The 21849-nt window shown below is 39.1% G+C and overlaps 1 protein-coding gene across 1 annotated transcript; it reads right to left on the bottom strand.

Moving 5' to 3' along the window:
- Nucleotides 1-1641: 1641 nt before the first annotated feature.
- On the bottom strand, nt 1642-20774 carry LOC103035878 (uncharacterized). The gene is made up of 3 exons (XM_049482812.1): nt 19272-20774; nt 14677-15567; nt 1642-1952 (listed from the first exon to the last, which is right to left on the bottom strand). Exons 1-3 carry the CDS (start codon nt 19300-19302, stop codon nt 1642-1644), a joined length of 1233 nt encoding a protein of 410 aa, XP_049338769.1. The 5' UTR covers nt 19303-20774.
- Between the last annotated feature and the right edge of the window lie 1075 nt (nt 20775-21849).

Here is a 21849-nt window from a genome sequence, read left to right as displayed (position 1 = left end):
TCCCTCTGGGTGGGTAGATGGCGCTCTCTCCACACATCACTAAAGGGTGATGTCCACAGCACAAGGCGTCTGTGAGCTGATGTACCGGAACCGAGTCACTGCGCTTTCCTCCAAGTGCTCTGGCTGCTCGGCAATGCTGCATCAGCAGCTATTCGAAAAGAAGCGGCGGCTGGAATCACCAGAGGAAGCATGTGCTAATCTTCACCCTCCTGGTTTGTTGGGGCATTACTAGTGATAGGGGGAGTCCTAATGAGTGGGTTGGGTAATTGGTTGAGCAAAATTGGGGAGAAAAATAGGGAAAGAAATTGAAAAAAAGTTGGCCTAACTAAATCATTTGTTTTGGCAAAATGTACAAATTGTAGTTGTTTTACTCTTTAGTAAATGGGGTTTAGTGAGTAATTATGCAGGGGTTTTAAAGCTTTTTGCATATTGGGCGTGTCCTCCCATCTCTCACTCACGATCAGTGTGTGTAGTCATTCTCCACAGGCTGACTTCTCTTGGGATTCTCATATGTGTTATACAATAACTGCCTGGTCTCAGGGTTAAAGGCTTTAAGAGCAAGTTTCTGTGTTTTGTGTTGCTGAGTGTATATAGACTTTATGCTGTCTGGATCCAGCAAGTCATATATGTATTACTGCAATACTTACTAAGACAGAAAAGTAATAGTCATGAATTTTCAGTTGCTAACTTACATTAATAAAAAAATGTAGTGTTGTGCTCATTATGTGAGTTTAAATTTACGTAATTTGATTTTTGGTGTTCACTCACTGTCTACTCTATTAGACACTCCTACAGGGACGTGCACAGGAATCTTAAAGGGCAGTTGCTCTCACCTGAAGAACCTTTTTTTTTTGTAGTGAAGCGTGCTGCGTGTCTCCCGCTACGCCCGCGCTCCTCCCTTTTCTCTCGAGGTGTCTGAATCTGAACGATTGACTCTGAAAACTTTGTTTTACGAAACTTCCATCAAAATTACGAATTATAAAGAAAATCTTGTTGAAATATGAAATCATATTTGCCTATATTATTTTTTCCCCTCCCTCGGAAGGGCAATATCAGCCAAGGACGGCAAAAGTGCAGTTGCCCAAGCACATTGGGCCATAGCGTCTGCACGTCACTGCATTCCTACCTAGATGCTCCACTTTGTAGATGTCAGGGACAGAAGCCCTGTTAATCTTTTCATCAGGGTTCACAGAACACTGCCCACAAGACACTGTTAGTAAACAATTCTCAGTCCAGTAGTGACACTAGAATGCTTAAAAAAACACTGAAAGTAATACCTGGTAAGACCACTAAGAAAAAAGAGGGCACAGTATGAACGACAAAGAAGGTGCGTGTGTGTGTGTGTGAGAGAGAGAGAGAGAGAGAGAGAGAGAGAGAGAGAGAGAGAAAGAGAGAGAGAGCGCATTCCGTGTATTCGTCGTGCGTTTGCGCGGACCGAACCGTGACCCCCGTACCGTGACGGTTCGTAAAGAATACATGTACCGTTACACCCCAAGTATATACTGGTTAGTAAGCTAAACCCAATGTCCCTGGCTGACAACTGCATAAACTCAATGACTACATTTTGAGTGCATTTTACATTTTTACATTATTACAAATGTTCTAGCTAGCTAATTCATCAGAGAGAATTTGTTATTTTTTTTACTCACAGGTGTAGAACTTGGTATTTAGAGAGTTGAGATAACGGCTGCACTTCACAGGGAATACTTCGACTGTGTAGAGTTTTCCTGCCTCCAAGTTTTGGAACTCTATGGTCAAAACTTTGGTATTGAAAGCTGTGGTATTGTCCTTTGTGGTATTGACCGCTGTGGCATTGACCGCTGTGGTATTGATGCTGGACCCATGTAGCTCCACTCTGTAGTGATCCACATTGTCCCCTGGTGCCTTGTCCCAGGTCACAACACTTCCACCATGCGTCACATTGGATATTTTCACCGTCCCAGTAAATCGTTCTGCAGACAAATGAGTGAACAAAAGAGGGCTGGCCTAAGACAAGCTTAATTATTATGCTAAAAACTGAATTTACCACCACCAACATATCAACCAATTGCGTAAACAAAAGAGATTTTTATACAGGTTTACTCTGAAAGAAACGGTATACACCACGTATATCCAGTATACACCACATATATATATATATTGTGGCGTCTGTGTGTGGGTGTGTGTGTGTGCCAGCTGTTAGTGTGCCTGTGGGGGCGGGTTATGTTAATCCGGGGCCAGTGGGGCATTATGGGGGCATGTTTTGGGTGGGTTAAGGGGGCCTACCATCTTAGTGTTGGATAGCTGGGTTGGTGGCCTCAGGGCTGTTTGTACGGTGGTGGCAGTTGGGTTTCGCTCTCCTAGCCTTGTTAAAGGCTATAAGTGAGTGGCAAGCCAGTAAATAAAGAGCTGTTGAGTACTTGCAATGAGTCTCACGAGTCCTCCTTCCTCTTCCACGCCACATTTGGTGTCAGAAGTGGCCCTGCTGGATGATATGGAGCTGCTGGCAGGGGAAATCGAACGGCTGGAGAGGATAACGGCGGACCAGCGGACGAGGGGCAAGACTCACCAGCGGAGTGGGCCCAGACCTGATGGCACCAGCAGACTGTCCGAAGGTCGAGCCCGCGGAACGGATGGCGCGAGGACGGCGGCGCCAGCTCCCAGAGTGGACGGCGCGATGACGTCAGCGCCGGCTCGCAGAGCGGATGGCGTGGAATCGGTGGCGCCGGCTCCCAGAGTGGACGGCGCGCTGACGGCGAGCTTGACGGCTCATCCCCGCCTGTCATTCTATGACGGCAGCGCTGACTGGACGGCTTTCGAAGCCCAGCTGGAGATCGTGGCGGGCCGTGCGGGCTGGACGGATGCTGAGACGGCGGCCAACCTCTGTCTGGCGCTGCAGGGAGACGCACTGAGAGTGCTGATCGAGCTCCCCGCGGAGTGCCGCTGCGAGCTGTCTGACTTGACGCGGGCGCTGAGAACCCGTTTCAGCCGTCAACCTTCCGAGGCGGCCGCCAAAATGCTAGTGGCGGACCGGCGCCGGCAGCGGGGAGAGACTTTGGGCGTGCTGGCGTCTGAGATGGTTCTGCTAACCCGCCAAGCGTATCCGGCATTCCCGCGAGCGGCTCAGAGAAGTCTCACGCTGGATAATTTCCTGCGCGCCATAGAGCCAGGCGAGCTGCGCAAACATGTGAGACTGGCCGACCCACAGACCCTGGAGGCCGCGGTGGAGGTGGCTGAGCAGGCCGAACTCATCCTGTCCTGCCATCCGGAACCGTGGGGGGCGTCGCCCAGAGCCCATGATCCACCGAGATGGAGGCGGAGCCGGCCCGAGGCACAACTGGAGTGCTGGCATTGCGGGGGGCGTGGCCACAAGCGAGCGCAGTGCGGCCGGTCGGGAAACGGAGCCGGGACCACCAAGTGAGGGTTACGGTGGCCCCAGGGATTCTAGGCTTACCCTCGGAACCTGATCTAGGAGCTGTCGGACCCGGCGGCTATTTTCTGAAGTGCACACTGAATGGAGTGATGGTGGACGCGCTGGTGGACACGGTCTCGTCAGTCTCGCTGATAAAGCCTGAGTTCGCGAGGGATGTGGCAGGCGAGTTTGGGGTGGACTGCAGCCGGCGCATTGCTCTCTCTTCGGCCACCGGAGATCCTATCGCTCTCCTGGGATTAACGGAGCTGACTGTTGATGTTGGCAAGGGCCCCTTTCAGCAGGAGTTCTGTGTTGGGCACATCAACGATCCGTGCATCCGTGCAAAAAAGAAGGACGGGAACTGGCGTTTTTGCGTTGATTATCGCCGACTTAACGCCGTCACGAAGCTCGACTCTTATCCGCTTCCCAGGATCGACGATACGCTAGATCAGCTATCGGGCTCAGCCTGGTTCAGCTCGCTAGATTTGAGGAGCGGGTATTGGCAGGTGCCCCTAGCTGAAGGGGATAGGGAGAAAACCGCTTTCTCGCTTGGCTCGGCTCTATGGCATTTCACGGTGCTCCCGTTTGGGTTGTGTAACTCGCCGGCTACTTTCGAGCGCCTTATGGAGCGCGTGTTAAGCGGGATCCCGTGTTCGTGCTGCGTTGTTTACCTGGATGACGTCATGGCGCACGGGACCGACTTCGACTCCGCGCTCTCTCACCTCGAGGTGGTGCTCGGCGCGATTCAGGCGGCTAACCTGAAGCTCAACCCGGCGAAGTGTAACTTGCTGAGGCAGCGCGTGAATTTTCTGGGCCATGTAGTGAGCGGTGCTGGTGTGGAAACCGACCCTAAAAAGACGGAGGCTGTCCGTGACTGGCCTGTCCCACGTAATGCGAAAATGGTTCGTAGTTTTGTGGGGCTCGCGTCGTATTACAGGCGGTTTATCAGGGGGTTCGCGGACGTGGCGGCGCCGCTTCACAATTTAACTAGACCGGGTGTGACATTCCGTTGGTCTGACGAGGCGGAGCGAGCGTTCGAGGAGCTACAAATCCGTCTATGCAATGCTCCAGTTCTGGCGTATCCGAATATGTCGGAGAGTTTCGTTGTGGATACTGATGCGAGCGACCGTGGCCTCGGAGCGGTTCTATCACAGGTTCAGGATGGCTCAGAGCGCGCAATAGCATACTATAGTCGCCGCCTAGACAAGGCGGAGCGTAACTATTGCGTGACGCGCCGGGAGCTACTCGCGGTGGTTGAGGGCCTTAAGCATTTCCGACCGTATGTGTATGGGGTCCCGTTTCTGCTGCGCACCGACCACGCCTCGCTTCAGTGGCTCATGCGTTTCCGCGAGCCCGAGGGCCAGCTCGCGCGCTGGATATCTAGACTCCAGGAGTTTAGCTTCGAGGTTGTGCACCGACCGGGCCGTAGCCATGGTAACGCGGACGCTTTGTCGCGCCGGCCGTGTGTGGCCATGGACTGTAAGCATTGCGCTCGTGCGGAGGTGTGACCGGCGGTGTAGTGGTGGCCCAGGTGTCCGTAGAACAGATCCGAGATGCGCAACGGGCGGATCGCGACTTAATGTGGGCTGTACACGCGCTCGAGGCGAATGTCACGCCGTCGTGGGAGGAGGTGGTGCCGTTGGGTCCGGTCGCTAAAGCGCTGCGCTCCAACTGGGCTAGCTTTAGCTTATCCGATGGCGTGCTGTGTCATACCTGGGAGGATCCGGCGAATGGGCGGCGCGTGTTTCAGGTGGTGATACCGCGGGCGCTTAGGGATTCGGTCCTACGGGGAGTCCATGGGTCGCCTGGGGCTGGGCACTTTGGCGTTTCCAAAACCCTGAAGCGCCTGAGACCACGCTTTTATTGGCCTGGGTGCAGGACTGATGTGGAGCTATTCGTGCACTGCTGTGACGTGTGCACCGCCAAGAAAGGCCCCGCGAGGGCGCCCCTATCAGTGCGGCGGCCCGATGGAGCGGGTGGCCGTGGATGTGTTGGGCCCCTTCCCGGTGACGGACTCTGGGAACCGCTATGTCTTAGTGGCGATGGATTATTTTACAAAGTGGCCGGAGGCCTACGCGGTGCCGGACCAAGGGGCGGTCACTACTGAAGATGTCCTGGTGCGGGAGTTCTTCTGCCGATTCGGGGTTCCGGAGGAGCTGCATTGCGACCAGGGGAGGAACTTCGAGTCGGAGGTCATGGCGGAGGTTTGCCGCATCTTGGGCATACATAAAACAAGGACGACGCCCCTTCATCCGCAGAGTGACGGGCTGGTGGAGCGTTTCAATCGCACGCTGGCAGCGCAGTTGGCCATGGTGTCGAGCAAAGGCCAGCGGGACTGGGACAAACATCTGCCGGTCGTGCTGCTGGCCTGCCGCTCGGCCGTGCAGGAGACGACTGGATTCACGCCGGCTCTGCTTATGTTTGGTCACGAGCTGAGGACGCCGGTGGCTCTGGCTTTCGGGGCGCCTCCTGAGGGGGGCGAGCACGCTACGGACGCGCCCACTTTCGTTTCGCGTCTTCTGTCCTCACTGGATTTAGCGCACGGGCTCGCGCGCTCGAACCAGTCTGCTGCCGGTCGGAAGCAGAAACGCGCGTATGATACGCGCTGCTTTGGGGAGCCTTTATCGGTGGGGGCGAGGGTTTGGCTGTACAACCCTCAGCGTAGGAAGGGACTGTGCCCGAAGCTTCAGTCAGCATGGGTGGGTCAATGCGTGGTGCTGTCCAGGCTTGGGGAGGTGGTGTACAGGATCCGGTGGGGCAGGCGCAGAATGATAGTGCACCGCGTTCGGTTGGCCCCTTACCGTCCTAAACTGCTGGACACGGTGGGCGGCGGGGCGGGGCCTATCGAACCTGGCCCGGACTCTGGCTCTGCGGAGCCGTTGGCGGGTGGCGCTTTGCCCGGACACTCAAGGCAGCCACGGGTGAGAAGGCCGCCTGCCCACCTGGAGGACTTTGTATGTGATTAATTGTAAAAAAAAAAAAAAAAAAAAAAAAAATGTTTTGTTGTTCATGGGGTTTATTGTTGGGTTTGTGGGGTCGCCGGGACGGCTGACCCTTAAGGGGGGGGCTATGTGGCGTCTGTGTGTGGGTGTGTGTGTGTGCCAGCTGTTAGTGTGCCTGTGGGGGCGGGTTATGTTAATCCGGGGCCAGTGGGGCATTATGGGGGCATGTTTTGGGTGGGTTAAGGGGGCCTACCATCTTAGTGTTGGATAGCTGGGTTGGTGGCCTCAGGGCTGTTTGTACGGTGGTGGCAGTTGGGTATAAGTGAGTGGCAAGCCAGTAAATAAAGAGCTGTTGAGTACTTGCACTCACGAGTCCTCCTTCCTCTTCCACGCCACAATATATATATATATATATATATATATATATATATATATATATATATATATATATATATATATATATATATATATATATATATATATTATTTTTCTGCATATTTACAACAAATTTTCACTGTCTAGTGAAAAACATGTATCCCCAAAACAGTAACTGTACATCAGAGAGTTAATACCTCCTTAAATGTCAATAGAAGTCAATGTAAAAAAAATCTGGTTATTGTGGAGAATTTCTATTGGTCCATTCATGAAGAAATTTTTGGCACATTGTAATGGATAGCCTGTGTTCCTATTTTGTAGTAAACTTAAAATGTACAATTTTTTTTATTGAACAGTGGCGAAATATTTTCACTTAAAAACACTGAATCTACAAAACTTAAACTTTGCATGAGAAATCTATTTAAGGTTCACTGTAAGTAAAGATAGAAATCATTTTGGATCACTTATAATAAACAACGTATCAGAACAACCAACATATATAGTGTAAAACATTTTTTGGGATAACAATGACAATGTGTACATTTAACGCTGAAGATTTATTAGACTGACACACATTTGTGGATTTTTATCTTTCTGATTCAAACCAGTAATTTAATTTATGAAAAATGCTGATATAAGCCTGTAATTTATAAAGACTCTAAAAACAAAGTTTGTTACAAGTGACAGGCTAGAACTTTGTACCTCAACAGTATGTTTCTACAACAGTGGTTCTCACATTGGTCCTTCAAGGACTCAAAGACGGGCCGGGACTAATACTTTTTGCAGGCATTATTGTTGACCATTGTTTATTTTCTTAGTGAGAGGAGCAAACTAACATGAATGAGATGGTATGTCAACTTGTGTTAATATTGTGTTTTTATTTTATTTATGTTTTATTCATTTAGGACATTTAAAAATACTGCATTCCAATGATCTGAATATTCCTAATATTTACAAGTGCATTGTTCTTCTTTAAAAACATGCAAATGCATTATTAAGCTATTAAATTCTTATAGGCATAAATCAGTGGCATAAATCTCAATAATCTCAATAATATTATTCTGGGATAAAAAAAAAATATTGTCCAAACAAAAGTAGTTATTGTGCCAGGCAAATAGGTGATTTGTCCAATTTGTTACATTGTGTTGTTATGAAATTCCTGTGAAATAGAAGTTTTGGGAGGTGGAACATGCCTAAGGCACCTCCTTCCAATCTAATCACTCCCTCTCCTCCCTTCTCTATATTTAACATTTATCTCTCCTTCTTGACTCTATCTATAGGAGAGGGGGACTGACTTCCTTCAACAAGCATAAACTGCTCGTATCCCAGCCAAGTTCTCTGAGGTTTCTCTCCTTTCTTCACTTTTATTCAGAATAGTTATGAGCTGATGGCTGATGCTGCAAACTAGGAAAAGAGTACAGAGTAAAATTGGGAAAATCTGGTGTCCACATTAAGGAAAGCTTTGAGACACTCTGTTGCACACTTTCACAAGCACAACACTACAAGCGGAGTAAAGTTAGTTTGATATTCGATATTCAGCGGAGATTCGCCTTTCGGCCGTTCTCTTGCTCACAGGCAATGTCCTAAACTCTCCCAAATTACATTTTCCAAACCACAGAAGAACAGAGAAAACAAGTGATTTTTTATCAATATTTCATATTAGTACAGTACAGTTGCAATTTTTAGTATTAAAAAATTAATAAAAAATCAACCGAATCATATTTTTCAAAACTAAAGGTTGTAGTATGTTTATCAGGTGTGTCTCTAAAGACTACAAGTGATTTTATTTCTATATTTCATATTAGTGCATTACAGTAGCAATTTTTATTATTAAAAAATTAACATAAAATCAACCGAATCATATTTTTCAAAACCAAAGGTTGTAGTATGTTTATCAGGTGTGTCTCTAAAGACTACAAGTAATTTTATTTCTATATTTCATATTAGTACAGTACAGTAGCAATTTTTAGTATTAAAAAATTAATAAAAAATCAACCGAGACATATTTTTCAAAACTAAAGGTTGTAGTATGTTTATCAGGTGTGTCTCTAAAGACTACAAGTGATTTTTTATCAATATTTCATATTAGTACAGTACAGTTGCAATTTTTAGTATTAAAAAATTAATAAAAAATCAACCGAATCATATTTTTCAAAACTAAAGGTTGTAGTATGTTTATCAGGTGTGTCTCTAAAGACTACAAGTGATTTTATTTCAATATTTCATATTAGTACAGTACAGTAGCAATTTTTATTATTAGAAAATTAATATAAAATCAACCGAGACATATTTTTCAAAACTAAAAGTTGTACTATGTTTATCAGGTGTGTCTCTAAAGACTACAAGTGATTTTTATCAATATTTCATATTAGTACAGTACAGTAGCAATTTTTATTATTAAAAAATTAATAAAAAATCAATCGAATCATATTTTTTTTAATTAAAAGTTGTAGTATGTTTATCAGGTGTGTCTCTAAAGACTACAAGTGATTTTTTATCAATATTTCATATTAGTACAGTACAGTTGCAATTTTTAGTATTAAAAAATTAATAAAAAATCAATCGAATCATATTTTTTTTAATTAAAAGTTGTAGTATGTTTATCAGGTGTGTCTCTAAAGACTACAAGTGATTTTTTATCAATATTTCATATTAGTACAGTACAGTTGCAATTTTTAGTATTAAAAAATTAATAAAAAATCAACTGAATCATATTTTTCAAAACTAAAGGTTGTAGTATGTTTATCAGGTGTGTCTCTAAAGACTACAAGTGATTTTATTTCTATATTTCATATTAGTACAGTACAGTAGCAATTTTTATTATTAAAAAATTAATATAAAATCAACCAAATCATATTTTTCAAAACTAAAGGTTGTAGTATGTTTATCAGGTGTGTCTCTAAAGACTACAAGTGATTTTATTTCTATATTTCATATTAGTACAGTACAGTAGCAATTTTTATTATTAAGAAAAATTATAAAAAATCAACCAAATCATATTCTTCAAAACTAAAGGTTGTAGTATGTTTATCAGGTGTGTCTTTGAGGACTACAAGTGATTTTATTTCTATATTTCATATTAGTACAGTACAGTAGCAATTTTTAGTATAAAAAATTAATAAAAAATCAATCGAATCATATTTTTTAAAATTAAAAGTTGTAGTATGTTTATCAGGTGTGTCTCTAAAGACTACAAGTGATTTTTTATCAATATTTCATATTAGTACAGTACAGTAGCAATTTTTATTATTAAAAAATTTATAAAAAATCAACCAAATCATATTTTTCAAAACTAAAGGTTGTAGTATGTTTATCAGGTGTGTCTTTGAGGACTACATGTGATTTTATTTCTATATTTCATATTAGTAGAGTACAGTAGCAATTTTTAGTATAAAAAATTTAATATAAAATCAACCGAGTCATATTTTTCAAAACGAAAAGTTGTAGTATATTTATCGGGTGTGTCTCTAAAGACTACAAGTGATTTTATTTTTATATTTCATATTAGTACAGTACAGTAGCAATTTTTATTATTAGAAAATTAATATAAAATCAACCGAGACATATTTTTAAAAACTAAAAGTTGTAGTATGTTTATCAGGTGTGTCTCTAAAGACTACAAGTGATTTTATTTTTATATTTTATATTAGTGCATTACAGTAGCATTTTTTATTATTAAAATATTAATATAAAATCAACCAAGACATATTTTTAAAAACTAAACATTGTAGTATGTTTATCAGGTGTGTCTCTAAAGAATACAAGTGATTTTATTTCTATATTTCATATTAGTGCAGTACAGTAGCAATTTTTATTATTAAAAAAATAATATAAAATCAACCAAATCATATTTTTCAAAAATAAAAGTTGTAGTTATTTTTCAGGTGTGTCTCTAAAGACTACGTATGATTTTTTTTATCTATATTTCATATGGGCGTGTTACAGTAGAAATGCATTAAACGGCGCTGTGAATGTTTACGTTTTTAATCAGGGTCCGTACTTTGCAGACGGTCCCTTAACAGCTTCAGCGCCCGCTGCAGCGATTCCTGCCATTTTCAGTAAATATTCTCGGAGAAACAGAAAGGTTGGGTGTTTTCAGAAAATCTGACGTTTGTAGTTTGTTCTCTGTTCTTCTGTGGTTTGGAAAATGTAATTTGGGAGAGTTTAGGACATTGCCTGTGAGCAAGAGAACGGCCGAAAGGCGAATCTCCGCTGAATATCGAATATCAAACTAACTTTACTCCGCTAACACTACACTGTATACTAAGCCTGCTCATCCAAAATCACAGTATAGAGTAAATGTAGTACTAGGTTGTGAATAGCTATAGCGGCTGTTTTTTAACCACTGGACATAATAATTGTATTACCAACAGATGGCAGTACAAGATCAAACCTTCAGTGCTTTAGGAAACATGACTAGACAACCTTTAAAGTGTATTAGGTCTAATAAATATAGTCTAAACCAGTAGTTCTCAAAGTTTTTAGGCCATGTACAACCAATGACCAAACTAAAACATCCAAGTACCACCTACATACCATTTCACAGAAACACATGTGGTTACCACACACATAGTTATTTATACACAGTAATCTAGATATGTAATCCACACATATACAAGCCATCATATCTTTAGGTAATTGTTCTTCACCTGCTGTGTGGAGCTTGCTCGCTTTTGCAATCTGTAAGTTAGTATAATTAGGTAAGTTATTTGATTCGTTATTGTTTCTGGTTAATACAGTATTCCTACTGAGACTCTAAGAAGAATTTAGACAGATGAAAATAAACAACATGAGAGCCTAGCAGTGAACTACAATGTTTTTTTTTTTTACTTTATTAAGCTATTAACTGTAATGCAGAAACAGAAGTGAACTTTTGGTGACTGGCTGATTGATGTAGGTTATCGTATCTTGTGGCGTTCCACTGGGTTTTACTTTAGGACCAAAAAAAACTGATGTTAATAGTAATAAGTGTAAAAGAATTGAAGTGTAGCACTAAACACTAACTAATGTAATGTTAGGAAAATTACAGGTGAAAACTTTATAGATTTCAGTTCATAATATTTCAATGTAGGCAGATGTTTTCTTAGGTCATCTAGTCTAGTGCACCAGTGGTACCCGTACCATAGTTTGAGAACCACTGGTCTAAACAGTTATTAAAAAATTGCTTAATGTATCTAGGGCAGAGTGTATATTAAGCTCTGTACATTCTGTTGCCACTCTGATGTTTTAGTTCTGAGGTGACATATAGAAAGCTATGTTAAAGATATATGTAAAAAAAAAAAAATAAGACTAAGCACAACAGGACAAATATTCCACTATAGAACAAAGATTCTGGATATCATTAAAGGGAAACAAAACCCCCTGACTTTAACTGACTCCAACCTCAAATTTAAAAAATGCTAAACAAAAAAAAGATGTGAGGGGTAGTTTAGGAGGTTCACTGGGTGATGTATGGGTTTAGGGGCGGAACAGAAGGGAGCGCTCAGTGGGCTGAGCAGTGTGACTATGATAACAGTGAGGTGCGGATGGGTGGGCATCACCATTGGTATTATTGATTGACTGATTTGCATATTGTGTCCTCATCTCCTATAGCACATTTGAAACTGTGAGGGCACTGCAGAGGTTTTGGCAGAGGAATTGACTGAAATAAAAGTGTTTTTTTAAGGTTAGAAAAGGTTTATAAAAACTTTAAGCAGGACTAGTAGGTTTCATTACTTCAAAGGCACACATTTCAGCTATTAATAAAAACAATATGGTTTAGGGTTTAGTTCACCTTTAAGAACTCCAGAAGAACTTTTTTTTAAACCTAGACTGGACCTGAGATCAACAATTATTAGGATTCAGGGGCATGCTTTGCAAAATTATGGTGAACAGTAAGATTTTTATAGATGCTAAAGCTAAAGACAAACATGCTCAATTTAAACTAGTACAGTATGCACAAGGTCATTTTAATTACTACAGATATATATCCAGTTCTAAGTTTTTTGAAATGCATGTCTTAAATTCCCTTATTTTCTGAAAACATGTGACATATTCAACAATTATAACATTCCTTTTAAATATATAAAAATGTTGTTGTGTGTGTTTTCTAAAGATTTGTTCAGGTGGAAAATGAATAAACATGCCATTCCGACCACGTCAAAACTTCTCATATGACTGCATAAGTATCTGCAAAAACCCTCACCACAAGGAACAAGCAGGGTCCAGTTTTGCAACAGCATTTTAGTATTAAAAAAAACCATCTTAACAAGAGAGAGAGTGCACAATGTGAAGGTTGCTTGACCATCTAAAAATTACCTTGTTCATTTTGTGCTAAGAGCCTTTTAGAAATGCAACCCAGATCATTACTACAGCATAAATCCTAGCTTTTTTATTTTTATTATTTTTATTTGTTTTAGAATCAATCCTAAAACAAATACTTAGTGAGTGTTTTTTTAGGCGGCAGAACTTAAACACTTTGACTCAAGCCATTACCTTAAATACTGTAATTAGTAATAATAAGTTAAGGTTGGTTGAACAAAGTAAGTTGAATGTACCTAGGGTTATAAATTATATATGTTAGAACAATCAAATGTACAGATGCATCTCAATAAATTACAATATTTTTGAAATTTTAGTAATTCAGTTGAAAATGTGAAACTCATGTATCATATACATGTATTATACATGTATACTGATATTCCTCTGATTTAGCCGATCCGATTTAGGAGTTTAGGGTTAATAATATAAGCAGTGCTGGATGACCAGTAAAACTGCTTGCTTACAGGAAGGTGCAGTTCCTCATCCAACCACTAGCCGGAGCTGCAGCAGTTTACAGTTTCTGCAATTCGTATGTGTAGAAATCAGTACAGGCTAGTAAGATAAGTTAGCAGATTCGCATCCACGCTGTCGTACTGTTTATTAAACTGTTTATTAAAATATTTCAATTGAAAATCAGATTTTTTGTAAAAAAAAAATAAATAAATAAAAAAAACTAAGACTTTTTTAAAGCCATATCATCCAGATCTAGCTGTAAAACTTTCCGAGAAAATGCTGCACTGACTTAGGACTTGATATAACAGTGGACCAACCCCAGCAGTTAACATGATGACATGTCTCTCCAAATCTTCATTGAACATCAGTAAATTTTGCATTTCATTTGGAAATAAAGGGAAAGTCCAAGGTCAGTCGGTGCAGTGTTTTCTCAGAAATTCTTACAGCACTTCATCCTTCCCCGTGAAGACAACTTTTCCGGAAATGCAGATTTCATTTTTCAGCAGAATGGGAACACTGTCCAAACTGCCCAAAGTACCAATTGGTCTTATGTAATATTCTAATTTTCTGAAATACTGACTTTTGGGTTTTCTTGGGATGTCAGCCATAATCATCAACAATAAAATAAATAAATGCCTAAAATAGATCACTCTGTGTGTAATATGTCTGTATCATATATGAGTTTTACATTTTGAACTGAATGACTAAAATACTATATACTAATTACATTTGTAGTACTTTATTCCTCAATTCACTATGATGAACACTGACATATACACTTTATTTTAATGAAACTACTTAAATCATTTAGGGAGGATAAATTTTTTATTTATGTTAACCTGATTATATAATTTTAGTGTGCAGTTTTACAGTGTTTAATAGTGTGTTGTGAGAGAACACTGATACACCGTTTGCACTCCAAAAGAAGTTAAACTCCACTACTGTTTAAACAGTCCACTAATGCTATATCATTTTTAAACTGCCCACTGTGCAAAAGGACACTGGGCCAGATCCGTTTTGAATTGTGCCGGATCCGGGCCAGATCCTTTTTGCTATCTGGGTGGTTACACAGGTCACTGACACAAGGACAGATCTAGCAGAATTGGCTGGAATCTGAAGATGGGTCAGATCAGAAGTCAACTGTTTCCTGAGCAAGAACCACAAAACCAAAACTACATCCAAAACAACAAAAGCAAGAAGACAGACTATCCTTACCATCATAACAGATGAAGGTCAGGCTTTCATAGCAGTGCTTTTCCCGCCACATGCCGAAGCTGAGCAAGGCCACACAAGAGTCCGTGATATAGTCATAATCTGTTTCTGGAATGGGAGTAGAGTAACTGGTAGATGTCATGAGACTGGTAGATGGACTGGTGATAAGGGCTGTGGTAGTTGTATAGGTGGTGGAGGATGTGCTGAGCATCGTACTGGAGGATGTGCTGCGTATCGTACTGGAAGATGTGCTGCGTATTGTACTTGGGGACGTGCTGCTCACAGTAGGACTACTGGTGATAATAAGTGTGCTCGATTTACTAGTGCTAAAGTAATCATCTGTGATGGGAGTGACAACAAAATCTGTACCATTAAAACAAGCAATGAGTTTCTCCAAAGTTGGACAAAGTATTTGCTCGTCAATGGGTGTGCTTGAAGTATGAGTAGTACCAGAAGTACTAGTAGTGCCAGCAGTAGTAGAATGAGTAGTAGTGCCAGCAGTTGTAGAATGAGTAGTAGTGCCAGCAGTGGTAGTACTATCATAGGAAGTAGTAGTACCATCAGTACTAGTAGTTGGGGGTGGAGATGTTGGCACAAACACTTCTGGTTTCTTTAGGATAGGGCGACCAGGATACCAGTTCTGGTAGATAACTGGGGCACCATTAGACCACTGAGAAAATGGAATGGGTCCGCTGAAGTTTTCACGAAGCCCAATCCAGTAGCCAGAGGTGAGATTCAGAGCGATGACTTTCTGAATAATGATATGGGCATTTCCTGGGGTCATCGTTGTCAGGTCTTTGTAGCAGATCTGGCAATAGTTCCTGGCGTTGTCCCATGTGTGATTGAGGTTTTCAGGAATAAAGTAATCCTCCTCAGCCCAGATTACAGAGACCACTGAAGAGACAGAGGGTAAGATGTAATAATTTATTCAATTTTATATATATATATATATATATATACTGTTGACATGTCATAAGGTACACTGTCCATAAACAAATAATATGAATAGCTGGTGAATGACTGACATATGCAAATAATTTAGAGGTTGTGACATTTTTTATGTAAATATAAAGTCCACAAAGTGTTCCAGGATTTTTTTTTTTTCGATTATGGTCACTGTTTTCTGTTTAAGAGGGATTTCACTGGCTTTTTGACATTTCTTTACAAAACTGTAAATTAATGTTAATGTTTTGTCTACAACACATAATTTCATTTTACACCTGTTTGATTGTAAGTTATGTGTATATATTGCATTTTTAATACTGCCAAGGACTATGCACCCGTGTTAATGTAACGTGACAATACAGATCATTTAATTTGACTAATCTACAGCTAAATACAGTTCAAAATGTTTAAATCATGTAAAAAAAAAATCAAATTAACCATTTATAAATAGAGATTACATTATTCCAGCGAATCGGAGCCATTTGTGTCCCCAGGAAATTACATGTATAAATGTGCACAAAAAATAACTTTAAAATTTATTATTCAGCATAGTGCCTTGTACATTTACCTAATTGCAAAAGTAAGATATGTAATTAATAAACATTAATAAAACTACTTAGAACACTGAAAATGTAGTGTTTGCTACCTATTCCCACTCTCTAACTTTAAACTTTACCATGAGATATAATTATTAAAACCCTTTAGAGATGTAGTTTTTTTTTGCAATGTTGTGTGTCTCCAAATTCCATCTATGCTTTGTTTTCCATAATAAATCCATAATATTTAAGATAAAATACAAATGTAATTGTGTCTCTGGGTTTCACTCATTCCTGCTTCTGTAAAACATTTCCCCATCTAAACATCAGCTGGTTCTTCCGAAGACCATGGAAAGACCAAATTATTTTATTGATTTATTAATGTGAATATTAGTTAATGTAAACCACTTTTTTCCTGTTCTTTTTGATTCATCATTTATCCATTTGTTTAATAAATTGTATGATAAAAAATGTAATCAATTTCAGGTTTGGGTCTTCCTGAAAAGATAAAAATGGTTTTGCATATTTTAGAAAAATACAATGTGCATGCATATATAGTGATTTTTTATGGTTGTCATAAATATCAATTATTTGAACATGCAGTTAAACATTTATTTAAAATAAACACTTTCTTGAGAGAAAATCAGAGGAATTAGTGAACGTGCTTTTAAGATTTTAAATGTCACGAGTTTTATAATCATCTTCGGCTGAGAAAGATTGTAAAAAAAAAAGAAAGCTGCCAGTTGACCAGTACATGTTTTAAATAGTTAAATACATGTTATTAGATTTAGAGTTGAAAAAAAGATACAAAATTACATTTCCAAAATCTTCATTTGGAAGAGTAACAACAAGTGGAAACAAAAATATATATCACTGTTTAATTAATCTGATCTACCAGATATGTACACCTAGTTATGGATATTATTGCTTATGCTTAATTGTCCACATTTCACTTAATAATACAAAAAAATGGTGTAGTAATCAGGATTTTAAACAACTGACAATAATTTACTATTTTCTAATATGTTTTAAGGGTTAATATGTTGCTTTTGCATTTGAAATGCATTGCTATTGATCGAATCTCTCTCTCTGTAGCATTATTTAATTATTTGTATTTTGAACCAAGAGTAAAAAAACAGCTTAATAACCTTCAGTTCTCACTGAAAGTATACTGTGACCTTCTTAAAATAATCATCATAAATTTTTTTTTTTGCTTAAATAATCTCCTTATGATGCTGTGTGGCAAACCTGTGGCAAAATTGTCTAAACCCTCAGCTGAACAGAGAATTTGATTGTACCACTTTAGGATAATGGTCTATGCCAAAAGTGTGACTTAACTCTTTCAGACCCTGCATCCATTACATTCATTACCCCATCTGAAACATCTGGAACATTCTACAAGTTACATCTACAACAGGATGTTACTGGACGCTCTAATTTTGTCTCAAGAAAGTGTTTATTTTAAAGTAATAATTTACTGTATGTTCAAATAATTTTTATTTCTGACAAAAATATTACTATATATGCATGAACATTGTATTTTTCTAAAAGATGCAAAGCAATATTTATCAGTTGGTTCTTTTGAAGACAGATTAATTTATTGATTCATTATGTTTGTGTGAATATTAAGGTTAACTATTTTTTTTCCGATTATGTTTAATTCATAATTTATCCATTTGTTTAATAAATTGTGTGATAGTAAATTTAATCAATTTCAGGGTTGGGTCTTCTGGAAAAAATAAAAATTGCTTTGCATCTTTTTAAAAAAATACAATGTTCATGCATATATAGTAAAATTTTTGTCAGAAATATAAATTATTTGAACATGCAGTCAATCATTTCTTTAAAATAAACACTTTCCTGAGACAAAATCAGAGCGTCCAGTAACCTACTGTTGTAGATGTAACTTGTAGAATGTTCCAGATGGGGTAATGGATGTAATGGATGCAGGGTCTGAAAGGGTTAAGTCACACTTTCGGCATAGACCATTATCCTAAAGGGGTAGAATCAAATTCTCTGTTCAGCTGGACATCATGTATTTTCTTTATTTTAAATGTTTAGTTGCACATAACACTATTTGAGAGCTGTTGTTTATCAGGATAGACCATGAACCAGCCAATGAAGAGGTTTATAAACCGATGAAACTTTTGCTTGGCTCCGCCCACTGCACTGGGAAAACTAATAAAATCTTTTTTACTAATTTAATGTTAAGAACAGTTTTTAGACATGTTTTTTATTCTTTAGGGAGGGTTCATTAAGTAAAATGGTCAATATAAAATATAAAATATTACATTCATGCATCCAATGCAATGGAAAAATATATATATATTTTAGTTAATTAAATGTATTGGCTGTATTGATTTTATATATATTAACTGTATATATATTTTTTATATTAGAGTCTTATTTCCTGTTCATTACAGACAGAAAACATCATTCCCTACTTTTCCAATCACTGGAGATTAGGTATGAAAGGGTGAAGCTAATTTATTATGTCAAAAACAAAATGTCACTTAGGCAAATAGCTTTTCAATATTTCCACAAGTCAGGGCTCTTTCCAAATTGGAGTGATGAGATGTTTACTATAATATAAATTTTGCTTCGAAGTAATAAAGGCTATAGGCTTTAAACATCGCATACTTGTTAAGTTTCATTTTATTGTGTTTTTCAAGCCTGGATTTAAGTCAGCTTAATAGCTAAGTCCATAAAGTTAGCTAGGAATGCTGTACAATGTGTGGATGTTAAACTTTTCCCTGTTTTCTGTCCATCACAGTTTACTGTACTTCGTAGCTCTGTTCTGCACTCTTGAATAAAATCTACTTTTACTTTTGTCATTTTTTCTGTCAAAAACACACTATTTTTCTTTAGTATTGGTTTAGGCAAGTCTATACTTTACCAGTTGCTAGCTAGCTTGCTAATTTAGCTAGACGCATTTGCTTATTTACAAATACTGCAAAAATACACTTTATTACTTTAAATAAACACAAATTTTCTTTTTAAAGACATCTTCTAAACATGCTCTCACACAGTTAAGGTCAATTCCAATTCCAAGTTCATGTCAGTTAGTCTAACCCACTCACATTGTATTAAAATGTATTTAAGTGCTGAACAACTTACCTGCCAAAAGCAGTGGCCCCAGCAGAACCATCTTGTGAACTGTCCCAAGTATTGTCCCTACTTGTTGAATAAAGAGCACAAATGAAACCACTTTAATTTAAAGCAAAGCTATGAACCGCTGATAGTATTCTGTGTTCAGTCTGTTTGTATGTTTCTGTTGAGTATGATTCCCAGAACCAACATCGCCAGGAAATACTGTACTTATCAGTTCAACATTTGCATTTGGTCGACATCATGTAAAAGAAGCAGCAGACCTGGAACAGAAAGCTTATTTAAAGAGCAGTGGGGGTGAGAACACAAAAGAGGCGCTGTTTAGGTTTATAGACGTCAATTGCTGACCACAGACTTCCCTCATTTGCAAATTATATATTTTTGTAAATAGCCTATTGATGACACCACATCACCCAAAAATACTGGTCAGCCAGGTGCACTGGAAGGTATCTTCACAACTTGGAACAAAAACCTAGATTTGGATTAGTTGGGTTTGAGATTACATTGTATACTTTTCTCCATATATTTAAGAAGAGTAAAGTTCAGATAGTCTGGTTAGCTAAATCAATCGACTGTAATCGTGTTAGTTAGGACTGCAAGATATGTACAAAATACTATTATGCAATCATATACTGATATCCCACATGTCAAGGGATGCTGGGATATGTTGGGTCTCCTGCACAAAATGTGGATGTGATTTCTGCCAGAGTCGCTTGTCTGTTGTTCACACGGACAATTCTAGCCAGAAACTTCCCGTCACAGTCTTTACCACCCACTACTACTGCACTGTCCACTGGGGGTGGTAATGGTAATGTCTTGTATAATGTTTACACAGTGAACAGGACACTTGTCTTGAGGAATATTAAACTATGGAAATGGAATGTCCCATCCATCTGGCACCCACTATCAGGCCTCACTCACACTTTGACAACTCATGACGCCTTGCCATGAGCATGACAGAGCTCTTCAAAGAGCACTAACTATCCTAACACCTCTAACAAACTACTTCTAAACTCATTTCTTGCTCCTCCTTTCCTCCTCTATTCCACTTTTTACCCTTTGGCCTCCTTTAGGCCCTGTCAATTTTTTTTGTCCTGAACCTCTATGTCCTCTATTGCTAATGTACATCATTATTTGTAAGTCGCTTTGGATAAAAGTGTCCGCTAAATGTAATGTATTGAAGGCCAGTGTCTAACCTCACTCATAAGATAAAACCTCACAGCATACACTGCACACTTGGACATTACTAGGGTGTCCCCTGATGGAACACTTCATGATTAATTTACATAATGAGATCTCATGACTCATTACAATAGCACATTGTAAATCAATTATATTATTATCCTGTGTCATTTTTTTATTATTATTTTGAATAGATCATTATTGTTCAAACTCCAGATTGGTTGTGGGATTCAGGCTGGTGTATAGCTTTTAGATGTACTGTTTTCCTAATTTTTTTAAATCATATTTGTTTCCATAAAAACATATTTAAAAAACCTTGTGCATAGGGATGGGCGATATGGCCCTAAAATAATGTCAATATTTCATGGTATTTTTTGCAAGAACAATACTCTTGGTGATATGACAAAACACTGAATTAAAAAATATAAATATATTTCAAGAATACACTACTGCAACAAAATGAAAATGACATTTTATAATTGCATACAATATGATATGGCACACTCCTAACTAAGATATTAAACACAGAGGTCAATGCTCCAGAATGTCATGATACTAAAAAGGCACTCAATAGGTCTCCATACATCCAGGATTAAAGTAAAATAATTTATACTGGACAGAGAAAATCTGTCTCTAGTAGATATATAATAGGAAAGGAGAAGTGTGAATTTTTCTTTTACTAAAAACAGCAAAAAAGTACTTGTACCCTGATGTGATAAATAGAGGTAGTAGATATGGCACGAGATTTTTAGGGTATAATATTTTTCACAATAAACAAAAATATTATATTACGATATTATTGCGTACGATTCGATATGGCACACCCCTACTTGTGCAAACACCTTAACAACCATATGAAACATCACACCATGTTAATACCCTAGTAACCACAACAAAATTGCAACAGCCTGGAATAATATCAACCACCTAGGATTTAAATATTTTATTAACCATTAGCCAGGTTTTTGTCTTTTTAATAGGTGAAACCATTTTCTTTCCTATTTTAGTTTTAAATAAAAGGTATCCTAAGCTCATCTGGAGGCTTAGTTCATAAAAAAGCCAAACAGAACAGAGCATGTGTAATTGGCCATGATGTTCACAGCACACAATAATCCCTGAAACCCCTAGACTACCCAAAGTTGAGCCCAATTATAAAAACACATTTATAAATTAGGCTGGAACCCCATAAAATAAGGTTCAGGGCATAAGTGGAAATGTAACTAATTTATGTATTAGAATTCTGTGATGCAGCTTTCAGTAGCATTAAAGGTTTTGGACTTCTAGATCACATTGCCCATGCATTTTAAATGATTAGAAAATTAGATTAAAGATGCAGACCAGACCCAACAAAAAAAAAATATATATATTATATAATATTTGAACATGTTGCAGGACTAATAATCTT

The sequence above is a fragment of the Astyanax mexicanus genome, chromosome 8, assembly GCF_023375975.1.
Source record: "Astyanax mexicanus isolate ESR-SI-001 chromosome 8, AstMex3_surface, whole genome shotgun sequence".
NCBI classification, from domain to species: domain Eukaryota; kingdom Metazoa; phylum Chordata; class Actinopteri; order Characiformes; family Acestrorhamphidae; genus Astyanax; species Astyanax mexicanus.
The sequence above is the reverse complement of the archived record's forward strand: the minus strand, read 5'-3'. Positions and strand labels throughout refer to the sequence as shown.

Coding starts and splice junctions, on each gene's coding strand:
- LOC103035878 (XM_049482812.1), bottom strand. CDS start 19,302: ATGGTTCTGCTGGGGCCACTGCTTTTGGCAG. Junction 15,568..19,271: donor GGGGCCACTGCTTTTGGCAG/GTAAGTTGTTCA, acceptor CTGTCTCTTCAG/TGGTCTCTGTAATCTGGGCT. Junction 1,953..14,676: donor GACCTTCATCTGTTATGATG/GTAAGGATAGTC, acceptor ATTTGTCTGCAG/AACGATTTACTGGGACGGTG.